The following is a 24,695-nucleotide window of genomic DNA, read 5'->3' as shown; positions in this document are numbered from 1 at the left end:
TCAAATAATCAACTATACTTTGTCTAACTCCTAAAGTTTTATGTTTTACAAGAATAACCAAACTGAAAAGTAAATGATCGGATTGTACTAAGGGGGCGTATCCCACAGAGCCCTAAGCTGATACTCAACACTCGGCTGAAAATAGCCCTATCCCTGACCAAACTCGTTAAATTTAAATGCATGGATCAACAATCACAATCCACATACTGAGGATAATTCTATCAGACATGAAACCGACATCATTAATTCTTAATTAGACACGCCAAACGACGGACACAGTATTTGCTACATTACCGAAAAGTGAAGAAAATATTTATTTAGTGGTGGAGATTTTAATTTTTTTTTCTTAAATGTAGATTATGTGATAGTTTTAGATTAATTGACTGTTGAATTTGATTTTTTTCTATAATGGCATCGGAGATTCAGAAATCGCGGACTGAGACCCAGAAACTTGTTAAAAATTTCACGGAAGAAGAGGACGAAGAAATTGATGTCGTCGACGAAACAGATTCTATAAACGACTCCACGGAAACTCCAGGTACTAATCTTAATATAGAACTAAAAATTAAATAAAAATCTCGTTTTCTTTGTGATAACACATGAAAAATTTTCCTTAATAAAGGTAGCAAATATTATTGAAAAATATTTATCTTTGTCCGGGCTTTTTGTCGGAAGAGAACGGAAAATTTTAAACTTTCAAGTTAAACAAAATTTCTTCAGTTTTGACAAACCTTCTTTATTCAAAACACTTCAATTTCTCTTCATATCTTTAATATTATTTCCCTACATTTTTTACGATCGTTTATAATTTTGAAAGTCAACATATATTTTACATTATAATTTCTTTAAGGATAAATATTTAAAATTTTACATTTAAAAAAAATGAATTATTAATCTGGCGGATTTAATGAAACAAATCAAATCCTTATTTAAAAAAAAATATTTTAAATTTTTCACGAATTGAAACATTTTTCAGAATCTCCCACTGCGGACGAGGATGATACAGACGATGTTTCGGCGGCTAAGAAACAGCGCCGGAACCGCACGACATTCACCTCGGACCAGCTCCGGGAACTAGAGGCGGTGTTTCAACACACCCACTATCCAGACTGTACACTCCGTGAACAGATCGCTGAAAAGGTGGATCTAACAGAGGCGAGAGTGCAGGTATGAAATAAAATAATCTTGAGATACTTGTTTTTCTTTCTGGATACCTCTGTTGATTTTTTTTTTTTTTACAAACATGTAAACAGTAACTGTTTTATTTAATTGCGAATGTCCACCAATGAGTAAGTTATGAAGTATTAGTAATCAACCACTTTTACAAAGATGTACAACAGATTCATATAAAAAAAAATTCATAGATTTTGTTATTGGAAAAATATAAATCAACTGATTGCAAGAATATGACCAAAGTTACCCTCCATCTTATGTTTTTGAGTTCTTCAGACCAAAAGAATACAATGTACAGTATACTAGTATACTGACCAAAAAACCTTAATCATATTGCATCTTGCATAATCAGACTGGGTACAAAACTTCAAGAAAACTGATCATTGTGTTTTGCAAACCTGTGTCTGATTTTTCCATGTCATTTAAAGGACAAGTTTAACTTATTATCATTATTATTTTAATTAAGATAATGGCACTTAGTTTATCCAGAAAATATTGACTTTAATTTTTTTTTTTTAAATAAGATTTTCATGAGCTTCTACTTTCTTAATTTTTTAAACCAATTTTTTTTAAATTTATTTATTTATTCTATTCATTTATTTCTGGCAAATATGTGTTTTCAGAATTATATTTGCAATATATGCTATACAAGGTTTTATTGCTATATATATTGTTCAGAATTTCATCAGTCAAAATAAAATTGTTTAATTGTAATTTAATTTACATTTTACCTAGACTATGTTTTTATTTTTCTATGAATTATTTCGCAATTTTTTCCTACCACAGCCTAAAAAAAAAAAATCCATTCCCACTTTCCCCTTCAAAAAAAAAAAAGAGAAAGATTTGGATTTTTAGATTGAATAGGATGAATCCTAGTTAACAATTTTGAAAAGAAGGAAAGAAATGGAAGCAAAAAGACAGTCCTCATCTGACAATCGCAGGTGTTTTTTTAGGTCTTAAAATCAACCTTTCTATTTGGAAAAAATAGCAACATTTGGTTGAAATTGAGAAAAATATTACATTTAACATTTTTCTTAATAAATTCAAATAAGAGTTTTTTTTTTTTAAGTTTTCATTTACAAAGTATTTATTGATTATTTAATATTCAGTCAGTCAGTTTTTGGAGTATGCCTTTTAGATATTTTTTTAATCTCAATTGTTACTGAGTTTGGACATTTTTTAAACCATATTTTTATTGTTTCGATTGTCTTTGGACAATTTTCTTTAATGAAATTGGGAAAAACACTTACTTTTTACCATTGGAATGGGGCAGAATACAGGCCCTCTACAGACCCAAAAATTCCTGAATCGATAAATAAAATAATGAATAGAACATGAACAGAAGGAAGTGGAAAACATTTCGAAAACAGAAATAATTTAAACTGCACAATAAAAGAGGATTACTTTTATATCTGTCTTTAATTGAATAATAAATTACAAGAAATTTATGTAATGAGTACAGGCAATTTATTTATATGTACTCATCACTATCGAGTTTTTAGGGGGGGGGGGGGCATGGGGTCCGCCCCCTCTCCTTTTTGCGACCAAAAATATACATAAGATTAATAAACCAATTTTGTGAGTTGGATATTGCATTAAGTATACCTTAAAATATAGCTGAAATAATTAAAAAAATACCGTTCAAAAAAATCTCCTAAAGCCTGAGAGCTTCCGGGGTCGAAGTACCTCACCCCGACCCTCAAATGGTTGCCCCTCCCCCTTTTCAAGAATCCTGGATCCACCACAGCTCATGACATCATTTTGTTTGTAATTCTTTATTTGTAAACGACATATTTATATGCAGTTCATATGGATTTTGAATTTTATCAATCTTTTTCGCTACCATCAAGTTTCAAAAAATATTCATAATTATCAAATATTGTAATCTCGCATCTAAAGAAGCTGACAAATTTTGGCCATTTTTGTCCATCATAAAGATAGCTTTAGGCAATGGCCAGCAATACATTAAAAAACAGCAGGACATAGAAAGCACACAACTGTCCTTTCGACAAATTTATAAGAGGATTGGTTACGATGCATTGTCTGTTTATCATGCGCTAAACGCTTTTATTCCAAGGGAGTAATTCAAATCATTATTGACTCAAGTAAACCCGCCAAGATTGTAGAGCGATATTAGAGACTTTAAAAATGACCTGCTGGGCGCGAGGAATTTGAAACGACGGAGGAACTAATTCTTGCTCCTAGGCAGAAGTGATGAGCTAATTAACGATGGATTAGTGTCTTACTTTATTTGAAAACGGGGGTAAATTCAGCGATTTAACACAAAATCTCCTTAGAAATACCAATCCACGTGTATTTAGAATTTAAAGGACCATTATCAATCTGATTTCATTAGAATACAATATATAAAACACGTCAACAACTTTTCAAAGTAAACATTTAAAGAAATAAGTATTTGGGTTATGCGTTGGGATGGGGATTACTCAGAGAAGTGCGCGGCGATGATTTGTATTCTTATGAGTCCTGGAAGAATGGAAGTCATGTGTTTGGGTCAATTATATAAAAAAAATACTACTTTTTTCAGTGTCCTTCGTTATACACACCAGCATATGCAAATTCTATATGCTTATTACTTTTACATGTATAGAAAATATTTTGAATAAAACACAAGATTTTTACGTAAACTCTGATAATCATCATGTGTTCTGTACTTGTTTTCCTGCAGAACGTTTACTTTTTGGTCATTTTTTTTCTTTTAGAATTCGCACCACTAGTTACACTGAGAATTCAAACACGACCTTACACCGCACCAAGACTATTCTTAAGTTTGCGTGAGGAAGAATATAACACTCCCAGATAGAAGTCTAAGAGCTGTGATAAAAGTGATATTTTCATAGAGGTCGCTTCGCTGGCACAAACATCCCCCCACCCCCAAATAAAATAGAAAATCGACCCCCCCCCTCGCCCAACCACCCTTCCCCAACATAGATTAAAAATACTTTATAAGGTACTTCGTAAGAACTTGCATGTGACAAAGATCGTTGATAGCTTCTTTCATCCATGCATTTGTCAAATAGGAGAAAAGTCTACATGGTCATTTATATACATTTATTGACTGACCCAAGAACCAATCAGTTTGGTTCGAAGGGTCGAAAAAACGCATTTTGCCAGAGAACACAGTCAATAATTGTTTTGTAATACCTTTTACTGTTTATTTTAACATATCTTGCGCTGGCTTCCATGTTTGCTATAATTGATAAGATATAGATGATCCCGCCTACAGTGTGACTTAAAAAAAACTTCATAGCGGTCCAATATCTCATTGACCGGTCCAATATCTCACTCAGCGGTCCAAAATCGATTTTTTTGGACCGCTCTGAAAAACATTAGAAATGATAGAGTTTTTTAAGAATAAAGTTTTATAGGAAACAATTTTTAAAGGTGTAACAATATTGTATCATATATATTTTATCTATTTATATCATTAGTAATTTTGGGAAGAATATTTTGTTTATTATAATATTTGAAAAAAGGGTAGAGATCAAAATCTTTTCACTTGGTATATATTTTAATTAACTGTACTTAAACAAAAATGAATGAAAAGTAAAGGGAAAAAATCTCATTTTCAAACATTTAACACATGAATTGGATTTTATAGAAATCTTTTGTAGTGTCTAACAAGATAGAGAATGTTTAACGGCATCCCATTAAAATTTTGATTAGTTGCCAGTGTTTTAAGGTTATGTCGGATAATTTAACGAGATTCATTTAAAATTGCATATGAACTTAAAGAAACTACTTAGGACTCAGGGATTTAATTATATATACCCTCAAACATTTGATTTTAGGGATTAAGTAAATAATAAAATGATCCTGATTTTAATTCATCAAATTACTGCTGTAATGTAAAGTTTAATCACACTAATTGGAGTGTATTGGTAGTTTTCTTTAGTTATATGGGGTTTTGCTCTGAGATCATCGCAGTTCTCCCGTAAATCCTAATCCATTTTCTATCTTAATCTCTCTTTCAATCGTTCAAATATGTTGGACTTTAGAATACATGTTTTCAAATCACTTTGCAAAACTTTCATAATTAGTCACACGGATATGCGGTTTAAGAATCCGATTAAGATTATAAATTCAAATCTGAAAATTAAAACATAAACTTAGTGAAGAATTATTGCCTAATCCGTCTATAATTGGCGTAATATCATTCTAATAAACGATCAGCAAACTTTTGACATCTGAACTGCAGCTGATTAAGGCGATTTATGGCCAAAACTTGACGCTTTTAATCTTTTGTAAATAATAAAAAAGTCTGTTAAAATAATCCCCCAAAACACTGAAGCACGTTTCCTAATCCGGAGTTATCACCACTAGATAGTGTCATACAATACACAGTAAGCGCTATCCTCTTATTCGGAAAATCCCTTACGATAAATTATTAGATCTTGGTTTATTTATCACAAAAAACAATTTTTGTGTAATCTGTCTAAACAAGTTTGTTTATTGTTTAATATGAGTCAAAAGTTTAGCCTGGTGTCTTAATCTTAGAAGTGGGACAAAAGTGAAAAAAAAAAAAATGGGGGGAAAGGGGAGTTTATATTAAAAGTGGAGATACATTGTCGGCTTCTTAATGTGATAATGATCACATAAGGAAGAATTAAACAGAAAACGGCATGCATGTTGTAATTGATTAAACTGCACATAATATACAGACATATTCTTTCTATGTTAGCCGAAATTTAACTATTTATCAACAGGAACAAAGATCATTGACTAACAATTCAAAAACTGAACTTATTCTCCCTTGTTATAAAAATCAAAGAAATCATTATATATTTTCTGTTTAATAATATTTAGTGGAATTTACTTTAAGGTTTGGTTCCAAAACAGACGAGCAAAATGGAGGAAACAGGAAAAAAATATTGTCAGGATGTTTGATGTCTTCCGACACCGTGTTGACCCATTTCCCATCATGCCCCATCCTCTGTCTTACAGTCCCTCAGCATTTTCATCCGTCCGTCCATCTCTGTTTCCATGGTTACCCCGGCTTCCTCTCACTATGCCACCAATGTTCCCAATTTCTCCACTTTTGCCGGTCAGACCTTCTTATAAAGGTAAGAATAATTCATTCAGCAAACATTAAATAATAAAAAATAACACTCTTGGTTTTCCACATTTGCTGGAATATTGAAATGTTATAGAGAGTATGGAAATTCTTGAATTTATTTTTGTGTGAAAATCTCTGCATGCATAACCATTATTTGAGCAATTTCATTTGTTTATTTTATTGAGAAGAAAATATACATCAATAAGTTTGTATATATTAAGTATCACTTACATGTTGATGTGGATAAATAATATTTCATCCTATCAGTCATAACTATTTTGAACATTACAGGAGACTCGCCAGTGGGACCACTGAGCAAACACAACAGCGACTCCATGAAGTATTACAACTCGTACGCAAGAGACTATTTACAGAAGTTCACATCCGAAAATCGGGACAAGTACGAAAGAGAGGGCAAAGATCGCTTGAGATCAAGGACGCCCAGTCCCGTGAGAGCGCCTCCGCCGTAGGGAACTGTGACTTTTATGTCATTGATTGGAGAATTGACAGAACTACACAAATGACCGATGTGTTCGTCACCATTCCTTCATTCGTCCATCTTTCATTCCTGTACATATTCAATTTTTCTTACTGTCTGTCATATCCAGACAATTATGATTTTTGTCAATATTTTCAACAAGGAAGAGACGTTCTTGTTTTGAACAATGAAATTAAAATAAAACTATTCCGTGAATCCAGATCAAAAGATTCTTTACCTGCTTTCACATGTAACACATTATTTATATATTTATTCATCATGTGTATATCTGTCTTGAATATCTTAATTCCTTCCCCTAATGAAAAAAATATGTTTTGCATGAGTATCATGCAAGTAGATACGAATGTGAATAATTGTAGTACATTGTTCATTCCTGTCAGAAACTACATGAACAAGTGTGTTCGTTTCTTCCGTTGTATATCTCGATTGCCTAATTTTGATATTAATACAGTGTATTGATTTAATTGTTATGCAAGAACGATCAAATGCTTTCAGTAAAATAAATATGTAAAAAATAAAGACATTGTATTTCATGCATCCCAGGTGGCAAGAATAATCTAAAAACATGTTATTTAGTACCGAGTTATCTTGGTATACACCTGTACATCCAGGTCTATCTTCATTTCAGGAATAAAAAACCGAGGGAAAAAAAGAAAAGAAAATATAATAAAACAAACTTGATTTCAAAAGTTGAAAATAAAAAAAAATCTTGTTTCAGTCTCTTGAATCTTTAATTATTTTTATATTTATTTGTATAACTTGAAACGTACAGTTCGGCTTTGAAAGGTACTAAAAATCTGTATTTCATAATTCCGTGAATTTTTTTTCTTACAAGTGGATAATAAAATAGATTCAAAGAAACAGTAATTAATTTAATCATGATGACAAAAAATGGGGGGAGGGGTTATGTTACCCAGATGTCCACATCAAATGAATATTCTAGCTAGGCATTCTGCAGGGTTAATTTTTTTTCATGCAAAAATTAAATTTTTTTAATGTAACATAACACAGTATTTCAAAACCTGTAATATTTGTTTAACAATCTGATTGATTTGTTTAAAAGTTTCTTAAAAAGTAAAATATGTTTTTAAACTTTCGCCCAACTTCCCGAATACGACTTATTTGCAAACAATGTTTGAAAACACTGATTTAAACAATATTTATACAAAAAAAAAAATTAAAAAGTGATCGTAAATATTTTTGTTTATTTTACAAACAATTTTATCATACACAATCATAAGTTATAATCAGAAATAATATATTTATCATTTTCCCCATCTTAACTGAAAGATAATACATTTTTAAACTAGATTCTACACCAGCAAAGACACAGAGAAAAACAGGAAGAAGCTCGAATAACTCGAGGTTCAACTACACGAGACAAGGGCGCCATCTCGTGGTGGTTACCCGTCTTATGATTAGTCATGTGATCAAAACATGTCCGCTCTCAGGTTTGTTTTTATTTATGTAATAATTTATATAGATAAAAAATAACTAAGAGATGTCTCTAGCAAGATTAATGATCATGATTTAATAAAGCACGGAATGTACCTTTTAACGTTATTTCTAGTCTGTATTGTGTTGCTAAAATGAATGAAACTATACATCCTTGCTCTTCAGTACACCGGGTCGATCGTTTATCATGTTTCTGTTTGATCCACTTGAAGGTTAGTTGAGGGCTGGTACAAATATGCAATATCGGCTGTAGCCAAGACATTTTTTTTTTAATTTTCAGAAATAATCCATGGGTCTGAGAAATCAGTGGCTTTCATGGGTCCTTACCCTTAGGGCTTCAGAGTCCTTGACTCATGTTTAACCTGGGAATTTCTTAAATGTCTCATATATATTATCAAATTATAGTGTAGATTAGTGTACATATTTGTTGATAAACTCTCGCATGCTGCTGGAATTTCGAATCTTTCGTTGTAGATTATCAGAGCCCTTAGAAAATACACATGCTGGTGATATAGATAATATCTTTGGGAGGTAATTTATATAAAGTTGGAATGTTTAAAATATAGATATATTGTTGTGGGGATTCGAGTTACATTGAAACACACCCCTATAGTATGTGTACTAATTAAGATATACTGAAGGATGTATATAACCTCTGTAGGTTCACACTGATCTTTATTTGCTAGGATGAGCATCCATATTAATTACTCTCCTACATATAACAGAGGAGGTAATTAAATCTTACTAGCCATACAACATTTACAAAGATTTACAATTTTATATGTTCATGTATAATATTGTAAATCTTTGTAAATGTTGTATGGTTAATTAAGATTTTATGTATGGGAGAGGACTATCTAAGATTTTGGAACTTGTGTCCAATCCCTTTGATATATTGTCAATAAAATATGTTCAAAACAACTTGTGACATGACCCGGCGAGTTTTCCTTTGAAGTCTGCCGTACAATAACTGCGATACAGAACACTTTTAGTGGGCGTTTCTTATGCAAATGAGCAGAAACTGTACTGTATCTGCAAAATATCAACGATACAGTACAGTTTATTTTTAGCGATGACGGAAAACTGAATCAATATCTTAAATGATATAGACATAGGAATCGATCAAATCGCATGATAGCGCTGTTAGTATTTATTCAAAATCTGAGATGAATTAAGAATAGAATTTTATAATGTGAAGTTACCAGTGGTGGATTCAAAAATTTTAGAAAGGGGGGGGGGAGTGAGGGGCAGTACACAAATGGTTTTCTTCGAAAAAAAAATGTTCAAACTGGAAAATTGGGGGTTTCGAGGGGGGTAGATTCAGGCCTGACATTATATATGTGCGTGATCATTTCGTGTTGATAAATTAAAAGTATATACAAGTTTAAGTTAGCAAACATAATTTACGAAAGCCAAAAAGAAAACAAAACTCGAAAGGGGGGTGGGGATACCAAAGCGCGCGAGTGAGTGCTGGATCTGCCTTTGGTTCCTCTACATTTTGTTTCAAACATGAAGGTAATATGCCTCCTTTCTTACATCTGTTTATTTCATATATATATTTTGTATACACATGTATGATGACCGGTCGATGACATTGTCGGACATTTCTCTCAGAATGCAACCTCCTTGAAACATTTTTGCTTCAAATACATTCCCATATATGATTCTTATGTATCAAAATGTTTTGCACTAAATATGTAGCTTAGATTTAAAAAAAAGTCAGCAAGAGCTAAATAGAAAGGAAAAAAACTACGCAATCAAATATAAATTAAATTTTGGGAAAACACATTATATAATGCATCTCATAATTATACTTATTTAAATTTGATAGATACCTGCACGTCCACCTCACTCGGCATTTCAGTTGCGATTGCTAAAAATGGGGTACTAAATCAACTTTCTGCAAAATCATCTGATTTGTCAAGAGATATATACCCAAATACGCTTGTAAATTAGCGAGGTCATAAGAAAGGTCATGTCACAAGTCATTTAGAATACTCGTTTCTTACTGTATCGGAGATACAGTAGGAAACTCGTACTCTAAATATAACATATAACATGGTTTAGTTTCTTGAACCTTTTGTTATGGCTAAAATTTTTATATGATCTTTTAAATCTGAAAATTTTATGATCACAAGTAAAAATCTTGAAAGCTCTATGTAATATTATAACTGATAATTTAAGATATATTAATTGTCTAATTCTCAATACAACAATGCATTTTCATATGACTCAGTTTACTTCCTCTTAAGCATGTAAGATTTGACAATGACGGTGAACTTGTCTGCAGTGATATCGTAGTAAACTTCCAATATCAGGCATGATGTGTTTTATACCCTGTGCATGTTGAAGTTAGCTCTGTTGATATCCTTGTGAATTATATCAATAGAATATTGGATGTCTAATTTCATTAATTCAAAAGTTAATGGTAAAAGGAAGTGAATTTACAAACATTTGTTTATCCAGTTTGATTTATCTAAAATTTTCAAGTTATATATATATCATACAGTAATTAATTAAAAGAAACAATCTTTTTGTAGGAAGAATGGAGTTGGAGTTTTCTTTATATATGATCATACAATGCTTCAGAAGGAGGAGGATGACCTCAAAGATGCAATTCTGTACTTCTATCCCCCATTTGTAAGTAAATATTTACCCCACTTAACATGTACATTCTAACTTGTGATGATTCTTAGTTTAGAAATGACTGCATATTGTGATATACCGTATAAGCAGAAATTTAAGATAGGATTCAATTTTGGCATTTTTAGCAATTTGAGATCGGTAAAATTGAATATTGCTAATAATTCCAACCACATTGGAGGTTACCATTATATATCTTATTTTCATAAAATCGCTAAAATTACTTTTCGCTAAAATTATATATCGATTTTTTAGGACAAATCACTAAATGTGCGTCTCGCTAAAATTTCCACCTATACAGTATTGCATAGGATGTATTTTTGGTTTAGCATGTGGGGTAGTTTATTTCAGCAAAGCTTAGGCTATGAGACTTGATCTATGATATCAAAGCTTATTTTTAACACAGGTTGAGGAGAATGACCAATGTGCCATGTGTGGTCAGTTGATGGGAATGTCCGAGTTCCTCTCCACCACCCTCAGTAAATCACCACCATGTATCTTTGCCCTAAAGCATGGAAAGTACTGCCTGAAGAGAATTGGAGATTATAGTTTAGTAAGTAAAGATTTAACTGCAGATCTGTAGCTCACTAATCTGAACTAGAGTGTTCCGAGGAATGCATGTGTCGCCTGCTTTGTAGCTTCATTAAAGGTGTAAATAAATCTAAGAGTGGTCAGCTCTTTATTTACTATAAGCATAAAAGACTGCATCGTCGCAAGCCACGGGTTTTGTGTCCATTCTATTTCCACAAACCCGTGGCTGCCTCCTACCAAATTCTCTTGTTCTCGCGACTGAATCATTGAATATTTATTAAGTGACGCCATATTTACTTGACCAATGAAATCACTCTGTAACAATTTTTGGTACGCTTAAATGGTGGCGCCCATAAAGAAACCATGTTTGCTATGCGTGGCAGATTTATTGAAAAAAAAAACGATAGATCCTGAAAAACAGACTTACAAGGTTTTACATTAAAATACAGGGTTTCGAATGTAGACGTTGTGTGAGAACGCTGAATAGCGTTACTCGTTAAGAAAGGAAATTCGAACCGAAGTTGATGTACAGCTCGTGGTTATGGTTACATCCAAATACAAGATAGACTGATCATTTTCATTGGTTCTGACTTGAAGCGTCAGATGTTATTCCATTGATTGAATGTATGTTATTAATATTCATGAGAATGAGAGAAATTTGTAGGAGACAGCCACGGGTTTGTGGAAATAGAATGGACACAAATCCCGTGGCTTGCGACGATGAAAAGACTGATAGTTCATGCATTTGCCAGCAAAGAAAAAATGGCATCCATGGATAGTATGACTGTAATAGAATCTGACAATCAAAGAAAATATGGTTCCATAACCCTCAAATGAATAATTAAATTGAAATAACTATTTGTCATTTTATTAATACATGTTTCTAACAATCCTCCAAAAGAGATTTTAGTCTGTCTTTACTACAATTGTCAGTCTACACGATCCATTGTTGAATACCCATCCCGATGTTTTTTTTTGGCAGTATTTAAATATAAATTTGTGTGGTAATCGAATATGAAACAGTTTCAAAGTACTTTTTCATGAGCTAAACATGTTTTGAATAATCATTTAAAAGATATTTCAGTCTGTCTTTACTGAAATTCTCAGTCTACATGATCCATTGTTGAATACCGGTCCCAATGTATTTTCATAGTATTTAAATATAAGTTTGTCTGGTAAATGAATATCATTAGGTTTCAAAGTACACTATCTTGAGTTCATAAACATGTATAAATGCTAGTTATCTTACCCTTGCCTCTCAAAATTCAAAAGTCATAAGTTTAATTAAACTGCCCGAGATATTTTTTGCAAAGTAGGTCAAAGGTCAAGGTCAAGTGGATTTTAATGCTGGTATTTTTCATATTGTCTAATGACATACAGTGCACATTCTAAATAGCATAGACTTACCTCTTAAATGTCAAAAATATGCTGTATATTGGCACTATGAGCTATTTTGAAAAGTAGGTCAAAGGTCAAGGCCAAGGGTCATGAGGTCAGTAACCATGGTAATTAACAAAAGCTATTTTGCCAAGCAATACATGTGCAAAATATCAAATCCATACCTCTTATAGTTCTTGAGATATAGGGTGTGAAACACAGACAGACAGACGCCGAGTAAAGTGATTCCTTAGTGCCGCTCTGCTCTGCAGGTGACACAAAAATACCACTCACAAAGGTTGTTTATCTCAGTATTTTTTCAGATCAGTCACAGTGAGCTACAGACCATAATTAGTATAGATGAACATGGTTGTTTTAGTTAGAAATTCTGATATTTAAAGACAGTTTTTAAATTGAATTGATACATATATGTAAGATTTTGTAGGGACTAGAAGGAAATCAGGTGGATTCCAATGACCAATTAAAACAACAGCTAGACTTCTTGTATGATGCATTTGTCCTGTATTGTGGCAGTATAGTAAATATCAGAAATGTAAGTGTATGTAAATATCAGTAAATATCAGAAATGTAAGTGTATGTAAATATCAGTAAATATCAGAAATGTAAGTGTATGTTAATATCAGTATAGTAAATACACTATCAGAAATGCTAGTGTATATTAATATCAGAAATGTAATTATATGTAAATATCAGTAAATATGAGAAATGTAAGTGTATGTAAATAACAGTAATTATCAGAAATGTAATTGTTATAAATATCAGTAATATCAGAAATGTAAGTGTATGTAAATATCAGTAATTATCAGAAATGTAATTGTTATGAATATCAGTGAATATCAGAAATGTAAGTGATACCATACATAAATATCAGTATAGTAAATATCAGAAATGTAAGTGAATGTAAATATCAGAAACGTAAGTGTATGTAAATATCAGAAATGTAAGTATCTGTAAATATCAGTAGAGTAAATATCTGAAACATAATTGTATGTAAATATCAGTATAGTAAATATCAGAAATGTAAATGTATGTAAATATCAGTATATTAAATATCAGAAATTTAAATGTATGTAAATATCAGTATAGTAAGTATCAGAAATGTAAATGTATGTAAATATCAGAAATGTAAGTGTATGTTAATATCAGTCAAGTAAATATCAGATATGTAAGTAATATCAGTATAGTAAATATCAGAAATGTAAATGAATGGTTTCATTGTAGCATTAGTTTATTAATTTAATAAGATTAAGGGAAAGTCAAGAATGTCCATCCAGGGTATTATGTAATACAAATGAAATGTAGAAAAGTCAGAAAGCACTTATGATTAGATAAATGTACATTACTAGTCCTTGCATTCATTCTATATTTTTTATATGCTAAAATGCATACAGAATTATAAATGTTCTCAGAATGTTTTTCAATGATAAATGGAAATGGTTTTAAAAATTTTGAAAGATGCTTGTTATATTGCATTAAAAGTCCTCACCTACAAAGGAAGATAATTAAGTTTACCTGTGTATATCTTTCACAGCAGTATCCAGGTAACCATCAGGGATTTTTACGAGAGCTGCGGGGTATCTGGGACATACTCTACCCATGTGGCTCATGGCATGACAGTTTTCTTACACAAGCATTCCAGATCCAACCGTCCTTAAACATTCCTAAGGTAAACATTGATGCAGTTGCACTATATTATTTTTTTTCAATGGCTTTATCTGTAGAATTAAAAGAACATTTTAAAGGGATTGTTTTTGACAATGTAACAAAGTGTTATTTCCTTTTGTTTTTCTATGAAAAATAATTATTATATTGAGTTACAAATAACTTCATATGTCATTTGAAATGTTTAAATAGAAGAAATTAGGATGCCAGGAGTTATGCCCCTTTGGATCACTGACCACTTTAACTTTCAGGGTAGAGGGGAACTCTTCCTTCAAGCTTCACACATTTTACAATCTAGTCAGAGGAGACCAGGGGTTCTGGTGGGACTTATCATGTACAAAAATAGGTACATTTATCTACTAGATAGCAAACATCTACTTTTGTTTCTTGTGTTAATGAATTTATCATTTTATATTTCTTGTTTCTTTTGTTATCAGGGTTTTGTGTACTCAAGCTTCACCTGAGCTGAGTAGGAAACTAATACTTGTAACACCACAGGTATCTTTTTATTTTTGAATGAATGCAAGTTTTATCAAATTAAAGCACATGTTGTATTAAAAGTTTAGCTAAAATATTTGTTTGCATTTAGAATGTTGATTTTATTATTCTCACGTTTTAATTAAAAAATAATGTCATCATATAATGAAAAGTTGCATGATATTTTGAATTAATAAATCTGAAATCTTTTTGTTTTGTCTTTGTAGCTTCCCTGTTTATCTGTCAATACAGGTGATTGTCAACAGAAATATGATAATTAATATTAATGATTGCTTTAAAACATATTTTATGAAACTGAAAAAAAATTGAATACCGGTACATGAACTCTCCATATGAAAATTAGGAACAAATGAAGGAAACCTCTGTTTGCAATATTAACATTTTTTAGTAGGCTCTTTTTTCTATTTTTAAAGGAGAAGACCTTCCTGTAGGAATTCGACTTGTCACCATATTTTTGACAAATGAGGAGTATTCTACAGTTGGACTCAAGAGACATGCTGGTAACAGGCACTGCAAAAATTCCAAATTTGTATGGACTACGTATAGTTCTGAAAGTCACCAATCAACAAGAACTCAGAGCAGAGGAGAGAACTCAAAACGAAAAGAAATGGAAATGATTCCTGAAAAATTGGAATCTATTTCAGTGAGTGAAAAAGACAAAGGTTACCTCTCTGATACTTCTGTGGAATCAAAGAAAAGTAGAAATAATTCTAGAAAGAATAGCAATTTATGGACACCAGCTGACCACCCTACACAAATTACCCAGGGTTTTGAATCTCCGTCAGATCCAGCAACTAATGTGGACAATACGTCAGAACAAGATGTCTCCATTAGTGACTTAGAGAATGAAAGTCCAAAGAATAAAAGTAAAAAGGCATTTAAAGAAGTGGAATTTACCAATGATGAAGACTGTACTCAAAATAATGTTATAAATAACATTTTATCCAGTTCTAATGAAGATGTCAAGCATATTAATAGAAAAAATATGAGTTCTGAGGTGACAATATTGGCTGAAGTCCATTCCACTGTTGAGACTAGTATAGAAGAAAGTGATGCAAATAATTCTGATATTGGAATAATTATAAATGATTTTGATGTGGAACAGATGAAGGAGATAACTGAGAAAGTTCCTCAAGATGTGACATTGTTGCATTCCGGTGATGAGCTTCCCCAGTGCAGAACTCCAGAACAACTGTCTGATATTGACACAATCGACAGCAGACTTTCTGGAACCGAATCTGAAATTCAAACAACTGCTGACTCTCATTCCTCTTCTGAACAGCTGAAAGAGAGGCTAGAATTTCCTGGGGGAGTGTCGTCAGGGGTGGGGGTGTCATGTGATGAGATGAGTGATGTAGTGTTAGATGGAAGAATTCCTCCAAGCTCTGTTGACAGCAGTATACAAAGCTCTAAATACTCATCATTTAAGTCCAGTCAGTTTGATTCTCTGACCAGTGAAAGTACAGTTCAGGAAGAAGCCACGTGGTACCCTGAACTGGATGACCTTGAGGATGCCATTTTGTATGTTCAAGGTCACTCTGATATCTCACTTCTTCTTCTGTTGGAGAGTTGCAGTGTTCCTGACTATAAGATAATTCAGAGTTTGGTAAGATGTTTCCTCCTTATGTGTAACCATTAAAATACAATGTTAAAAAATTTCTGCATGGGCATGTGCAAATTTTCAAAATTGTTTTAATGATTTGGAATAGTTTTCACAAAGTCATGCATGGAAAGTGAATACTAGATTGTTTTTACAGTGGAAGAATGCCCTCCCACAGTTAGCTGATCTGGACAGCTCTTTGAAAGACGTCTTGAGTGAGGAGTTAGATGAGGTGAGTGAAAAATATATTTTTTTTAAGCAATACTAGTAAATAAAATATTTGTAAGTTTTAGAGAACACTTGAAACACATGCTAACTTTTTGATTTTCATCAAAGGAATTACATATAGTGTTTCTTTGCACTGGTTTGAAAGTACGAAAAAAAAATGATACATTCACTCTCTTACATGTAACTTTGATATTTTAGAGTACATTGGATGGTTCATCTTATCTGAAGTATGATTCTTTCTTCAGAAGCCTTTCAGGTAATAAGAATAAATGTAAAGGTACGTGTATCAATACCATTTTTTTAATGAATAATTTCTTAACTATTCTGTTGTTGTTTGATACTGCATTAAAGTTTCACACTGAATTTAGTCCACAACATATTTTTAATCACAACTACTGCAAATGAATTTTTCTGAGAATTTGTTAAAATTAAAAATGAAAAAAAAGAGAAGAGAACTCTTGCTAGTAACCATATACACTCCTCACTTTGAAAAGTGTAACAGCATGCAAAGATAGCATTCAACAGAAGTTTGGGTTTAACTGCATGTGAGCATTATGTCTACTGCTTTACAATTTCTCTTAATGACTTGTGTACATTTTCAGGGAATGTTTTACAACCAGTAGCAAGTCAGGAGGAAGAATTTCAGAGACTGGCAGCATCCATCCATTTAGCATTCAAAGAGAATCAGGATGTATCAGATATTCTGTTTCAGTAAGTCATTCTGTATTCTAAATGATGGATCAAATTTACATGCTCTTGTTGTTAACCAATTTTATTCCATGTGCAACTAACCTTCAGGAGTTTCCTAAGGATGAGGGAATTGTTAAAAGTTTTTGACCATAACAAGTTATTTAATTGTGTCAATTTATCTTACCTTGGTCTTCCCTATGACCTTGATTTTTACGTTATTCTCAAATTATAGCCCTGATTTTATCTTTGCTATGGGAGGGGACATACATGTATACTGTATCAACATATCCAGTATATTAAGCTCTTTACTTGGACTTTCCTTTTATCTTCTGATAGGTCCCAGTCTGCCAGCTGCCTGGGTCATAAGAATGAAAGTGAGGAAATTTATCTGACTTCTCTGGAAACCGACACCAGGGGGTTAAAAACACCAAGTTCTCATTCATCTATTGACTCAAGTCTACAATTAAGTCTGTCAAACAGCAAAGTAACATTTATATAGTATCGTAGGATAACTCCTGTTTGTTTGAATTCTTGACTTCCTCCATTTTAATGTATTTAATTTAGGGATGTCAAATCGGTCAATTTTTGAAAACCGATTACTCGGACGTTTTTCCGATCGAGTACCCGGGTACTCGGTAAAAATGAAAATACAAGTGTGTTAATCTTATTGAGCCCCGTTAAGCTCTGTTAAACCCTGAGGCTGTTTTTATCATGTTTATGATAGTGTATAAACAATCGAGTCCAAGGGAAATGATTTTTTGGTAGTAAATTTATTAATCAAATAAACACAAAAGACACAATACGTCAGATGGTTTACAATTCTTGTTTAGAATCTATTCCATCAACGCAAAAGAAGGACAATCTGATACGCAGGTTTGTGATGATTGGACTAGTGAAAGGGAAGGAACGTACGTTGTTGGGATCGCTAGTCTTATTATTATTTCATATGTTGGTTGTTTCCCCCCGTATACACTAAACTTACTATGCAAACTGACTTTCAACATTTTTTTAATCTTCAGTTATTTCTAAATACTTCTTCACTTTTGAAGGGGCAGCGGCATTTCTATGCATGCCCGATTTCGCTGCCGTATATTAACTAAATAATTTAAAAATTGTTTGAAGATAATAGACCATACTTAAATGATGTTCATTGAAAACAATCATTGAAGCCATCCAAAAATTAAGGACCATAATAGGTGAGAACAGCCGTGCACCAGATTATTGGTCACTAATTACTGTATATACACAGCCAAAGGCGATAACGGGTGTTTTAAAGGTGTAGATGACGACACACTAATTACCGTATGCATTTTTATGTTGTTTTTTTTTTTTAAAGTTTTTGATAAAAGTAGGTACTTTGAAATAAGAAAAAATACACTTCCGAGTAACCGAATACCATTTTTAGTATTCGATACTCGGACGTTCAATCGAGTACCCGGTTAACCGGGTACTCGTTGACATCCCTAATTTAATTGTTTGCCTATTGATATGCATAGTATTTATCAGGAAATCACTTGTAAATTATAATATTGCAAATCATTAAAATATACTGGTATTCAGTAGTTTATAATACTGCAAATTGTTGAAATGTACTGGTATTCATTTCATAAACATTAAAACGTGATAATGAACCCATGGGACATCAAAAGTGTTGGATTAACACTCTAATTCATGTAAACAATTGATAAAATTTTATTTTATTTTCTTGCTCTCTCTATGGTATAAATTTCACTGTACCTTAAACATTTGATATATAAGTAGGTTTGGTATCAAATGTTTTTACTATATGTGTTCTTGAATCCAAGGATTTTTAAGCCAAATATTTAGGTGTCAAAATTAAATACTCTTGTTTTGATAACATATCAAGTTATTTTTATATGATATGCAAATGTCAATATATTTATTTCTTGTCTTATCTTTGATCAGTTATGCATATTGCTGAATGTTTTACATTTTCTTTTAAATATTTATGATCAATTAATGCCCCAGTGTATTATGTGCCAAATGTTTTGCAGCTTTTGCAGATATTTTGATCAGAAGTGAGTTAAATAAGATAGAAAAAAAAATAATCCGCTCCATTCATTGTTTGGTAGAAATGAAAGATTTCTCACTTTAAATTTTGTATATGTACTTTGATCCCTCAGAAAGGAAAAGTTAATAATTATCAACACAACCCATGGTGCTAATTCTCCAGTATTGTTATTGGAGAATTGTAAAGGATGCAGTATCTACAACAGTATATGTAGCAGTATGTGGAAACATAAGCCATCAAAGAATTATATATTGGTGTAGTGTTAAAAATATTATTTTAGTACAAGTAGTCTCCCCTTACTCTCTCATACAGTTCAAACCTTGGAATACAATTATTGTGAACGGCATACACAGTTACATGTATTCACTTATGAAAAAAAAAATTACTGAACTGATACGTGTTAGGGATCAGAGGTAGAATAAATTTTACAGTGGGTTACATACATATATATAGGAGATAAAGACCTTCTGTTTGATCAAGGTCATGGCAACAGTTCAGATAAGGGCCATTCACAGATGTACAAATTAACAAGTGATTCACCAGGGCATTGTATTTCTTATTTGTATATCATGTATAACTGTCTTGTTAATTTGCAATTTACATACTGTACATGAACATATGAAGAAATTGTATTGAATAAATGAATTAATCAGATGAGAGGTGTCTTGTTGGATTAAAAAGTGTTGAAACATACAACAGCGTGAAAGTAATCACTTTGTTTGTTTGTTTTTCGACTAAATGTATTTAATTGCATGTTTTAGGATCATGCATTTCTATGCATGAGTATACACAAAAATAGTTTTCAAATCAATTTCACAGTTGGCTTAGTAGAAAAACACAGCAAATGTAAATATTAGGTTATAGGGAAAAATCTTTTAAAAATCATCTTAAGGATTAGTCATGTTAATATGCAAGCATCTTCAGGTAGTGCAGAATCAAGTTGTTCAACGTTGTTCAACTCATGGCCCCAGGGGGTAGGGTGGGGCCACAATTGGGGATACAAATGTCAAAAATGTATCTTGCATCAGCACATCTTTTAAAAATCTTCTTCTCAAGAACCACTGTGCTAGGAAAGATGAAACTTATGTGGAAACATCCTACGTAAGTGTAGATACAAGTTTTTTCAAATCATGACCCCCAGGGTAGGGTGAGGCCACAATGGATGATCAAAGTTTTACATAGGAATATATAGGAAAAAATCTCTAAAATATCTTCTGCTGAAGAACAACAAAGTCCTGATTGGTCATATTTATATGGAAGCATCCATAGGTAGTGTAGATTCAAGTTTGTTCAAATCATGACCCTTGGGGGTAGTGTGGGGCCACAATGGACGATTAAAGTTTTACATAGGAATATATAGGAAAAATCTTTAAAATATCTTGTTCTGAAGAACAACAAAGCCATGACTAGTCATATTTATATTGAAGCATTTAGAGGTAGTGTTGATTCAAGTTTGTTCAAATCATGACCCCTGGGGGTAGGGTGGGTCCACAATGGACGATCAAAGTTTTACCTAGGAAAACATAGGAAAAATATTTAAAAATCTTCTTCTCAAGAACAGCAAATCCATAATTGGTCATATTTATATGGAAGCATCCATAGGTAATGTAGATTCAAGTTTGTTCAAATCATGACCTTGGGGGTAGGGTGAGGCCATACTGAACGATCAAAGTTTTACATAGGAATATATAGGAAAAATCTTTAAAAATCTTCTCCTCATGAACAGCAAAGCCATGATTGGTCACATTTATATGGAAGCATCCTCAAGTAGTGTAGATTCAAGTTTGTTCAGATCCGGGGGTAGGGCGGGGCCACAACGGACAAGAAAAGTTTTATAGAGGAGTATACAGGGAAATCTTCCTCTTAAGAGCTGCAAAGCCATGATTGATCAATAGAACAGAACAGAACATTTATTTTCTAATTTAGAGCCCATAACAGACAAGTATGAAATTATTACAATAATAAAGAAAAGATATGCCAATGGATAGTATAACAATTTGTAAATATGTATTTGGAAGAATCCTCAGATAGTAGTAGATTCAAGTTTGGACAAAACATGACCCTGGGGGTAAGGTGGGACCACAATGAAAGTTCAAACTTATAGGAAAAGAAGCCACAGTTAATCAAAAAAATATGTAAGCATCCTTAGTTTTTGTTCAAGTCATACCCCCTTTTAAGGTGTAAGTCGGGACCACTTATGCAAACTTTTCAATACTGAACTTACTTTTGCTTTTTTCCTAGCCACAGTGCTCAGGTGAGCGATGTGGCCCATGGGCCTCTTGTTCTACCTTCTTTTGTAACTCTCCCAACATACAGTGCATTTTATAAGGAGATGGGCGAACATGGCGTGCAGAAAGCCTATAGCTTCAGAAATATAAAAATCATGTTCAGTTTCTGAATTTAATATTAAGAGTAAAGCTCTCATTATTGAAATTTATGAAATTGTGATAAACAACACTTTTCTGGGGAAAATTTTCTCAAGAAAATTTATTCTTTTATTTAGAAAATTAATGTGGTATTCGTGGGGTTCGAACCCTAGCAATAAAAATCCTGTATATCATTTTCTTTGGAGACTAGCACGCTAACCACTAGACTACACAAGTCCTGACGAACAGTGGCATTTAAATCATGATATGACCCTTGACTTAATGGACTTCAAGTATTTCTCGAAAAGATGCGAATGTTATGTCATAAAAGTATATTTTTAAGGTATAGTGGGTCATTGCTCCATATTTTTGGTAACCAAAAAATGTATATTTTTAATGTTAGACGAAATATCAAGGAAAATTTTGATATAATTGAAATTTAATTTTTCATCTTCATGTTTGTTCCACTAAAGGCTTATCGGTCGTCATGTTCACCCATTTCCCTTATTTATTTCATACTTAGCCAATTGAAAATAAAAACATTCATATCTAGTATTACAGAGCACATCAATGCATAACATTCCGATGATTTTTATGAATTTTCTAATTACGAGGTGCTCAATGTCCGAGCCATATCTGTTATTATTGATTTTATAAAAGCTAGACTTGATCTATTGGTGATTATCATGCTTCTATTTTCATTTGTTTTTCTACACAATTATTGTCTCTTAATATTACCTGTACCCCTTACCTGACCCTGTATTTTTTTTTTACTTAGTGGCATGCGCCCCGAGAAAATCGTGTACATGGGAAACAATATTTCATTAACAATCGAATTTTAAGAATTATATTCTGAATATTTTTTAAAAATATTAAATCTTTTATCAAAATATTTTGGACAGTACAAATGAATATTTCAATATTATTCATCAATGCCAAACTGGCGTTATATCGGAGTCGCAATTCAATTTTACCGATAAACGATAGATTTAAGTAGGCTATAGGGCACGAATTACTGAGAAAATATTAGTTATGTAAATAAAGGTAAAATAAAACAAGATGTGTTTGTGAAACAGTGATGCCTTTATCGCAGCTAATTGCGAAGGTTAAAGTTTCTCAAATACAAGTCAAAGGTAAACAAATCAAAATTGTTGGTACCCAAGGGAAGAAACATTAAGGTCAATGTCAAAGGTAAAATTGTTGGTACCCAAGGAAAGGACTTGTTACAAGAAATACACGTGACAAACGAAAGTCCTAGCACCAATTGCTCAAAAGTTATGGCCAAGATTAAAGTTTTTCAAAAGTAGGTTAAACTCCAAGGTCAAGGCCAAAGGGTAAAAAATGTTGGTATCCAAAGGAAGGTCTTGTCACAAGAAATACACATGTGAAATATGAAAGTCCTAGTACCAACCTTGCAAAAGTTATGGCCAATTAAGGTTATTAAAGTTTTTGTAAAGTATGTCAAACTCCAAGGTCAAGAGATCAAAAGTCTTGTTATTCAAGGAAAGGTTTTTTCACAAGGAATACACATGTGAAGTATGAAAGCCCTAGCAGCAACCATTCAAAAGTTCTATGGCAAGGTTAAAGTGTGGTAAAAATTTTGCGAAAGAATTTAAACTCCAAGGTCAAGAGGTCAAATATATTGTTCCCCAAATAAAGGTCTTATCACAAGGCATACACATGTGAAATATGAAAGCCGTAGCTCCAACCAATTAAAAGTTATGGACAAGGTTAAAGTTTTGGCGGACAAACAGACAGCTAGATAGACAGACGGACGGACAGGGCAAAATGCCATTCTAGAATTTTTTACCCAGAGAGATCATCTACTTTAAATGCAGTGTCACACCTTTGATATTTTGTTTCTTTATTTGGCAATGCCTATTGCATGTGGCACTGGACCTCCTTTTTAAAGTTTATATCCAAAAGACACATGACTTTCTGTTTTAATGTTGAGCTCTTAGAAAAGGAACAGACACTGCCCAGGTTAATTAAATGCCTTAGTTTTGACGTGGAAAAAAAATTACGAAATTTTCTTGTTTTTATGGAGTACCACAAAATACGACAGATACTAATGATTTATAAAGGGAAAAAATCAGAAAATAATTTTTAGATTTTAACATTCCTGTGTTTAAAATTTTAAGAGCATATATTTTACATTTTTTCTTTAATAACATTTTTATGACCCCCTCTTAAAGAACTTCCATTTTATCATAACGTTACAAACACACATCACTACGTCCATCTACCTATCCAGGGTTAGAAACTCCCTAAAATTAGAACTCGCAAATAATTGCTAGTACCAAGAAAGTGAACGCGCAATTTTATAAGACTACTAGCAATTTTCATATAAAGTTAAATATATATAAATTAAATACATGTAACTTAAGGAAAAAGTAACTACTGTAAAATACACAAAATACAACTACAGTGCGACTTTTATTTGAATTATTGATTTAAATCAAAAGCATTGTGTTCTGTCATATTATATAATTTTGCTACAGTTTCAATGCAAAAAAAAAATCAACTCGCAAGTTTTTGCGAGTTACCTAATTTTTAACTCGCAATTTGGGAATTCTAACTCGCGTTTTGCGAGTTGTGTATAGTGAATTTCGAACCCTGCTATCAGTTGAAAAATCGTTAAACAAAATCATTTTTTTAAATGGGAATTAGATTGTTTAACCTGTACATTTTTAAAATTTTGTTTTATTTGATAACTTTAAACTACGTTATTTTGAAACTTTGAAAGAAAAATTGAAATCTATGCGGTTACCCTTATTTATTTTACTGATATAAACATGACTTAAGTTGTTATTTTCAAGATTTTTGATAAAAGTTTGTTTGTGTCA

At 32.2% G+C, this 24,695-nt stretch overlaps 2 protein-coding genes across 2 annotated transcripts; both read left to right on the top strand.

Moving 5' to 3' along the window:
• The first annotated feature begins 408 nt into the window (after positions 1 to 408).
• LOC133205014 (ALX homeobox protein 1-like) lies at positions 409 to 6,812 on the top strand. Its single transcript, XM_061340755.1, has 4 exons — positions 409 to 538; positions 977 to 1,167; positions 6,014 to 6,254; positions 6,539 to 6,812. The coding sequence occupies exons 1-4, from the start codon at positions 409 to 411 to the stop codon at positions 6,715 to 6,717; spliced, it is 741 nt and encodes a 246-aa protein (XP_061196739.1). The 3' UTR covers positions 6,718 to 6,812.
• A 1,317-nt stretch (positions 6,813 to 8,129) lies between these two features.
• LOC133205442 (uncharacterized) lies at positions 8,130 to 20,137 on the top strand. Its single transcript, XM_061341261.1, has 13 exons — positions 8,130 to 8,197; positions 10,742 to 10,841; positions 11,251 to 11,397; positions 13,198 to 13,305; positions 14,305 to 14,439; positions 14,687 to 14,781; positions 14,873 to 14,933; positions 15,140 to 15,164; positions 15,347 to 16,539; positions 16,691 to 16,765; positions 16,960 to 17,017; positions 17,364 to 17,472; positions 17,788 to 20,137. The coding sequence occupies exons 1-13, from the start codon at positions 8,184 to 8,186 to the stop codon at positions 17,948 to 17,950; spliced, it is 2,283 nt and encodes a 760-aa protein (XP_061197245.1). The 5' UTR covers positions 8,130 to 8,183; the 3' UTR covers positions 17,951 to 20,137.
• The last annotated feature ends 4,558 nt before the right edge of the window (positions 20,138 to 24,695 follow it).

Source organism: Saccostrea echinata, unplaced genomic scaffold (genome assembly GCF_033153115.1).
Source record: "Saccostrea echinata isolate AGI-Se365-2 ecotype Australia unplaced genomic scaffold, CSIRO_AGI_Sech_v1 ptg000054l, whole genome shotgun sequence".
Lineage (NCBI taxonomy): Eukaryota > Metazoa > Mollusca > Bivalvia > Ostreida > Ostreidae > Saccostrea > Saccostrea echinata.
Note: the sequence above shows the minus strand (reverse complement) of the source record. Positions and strands in the feature narration are given on the sequence as shown.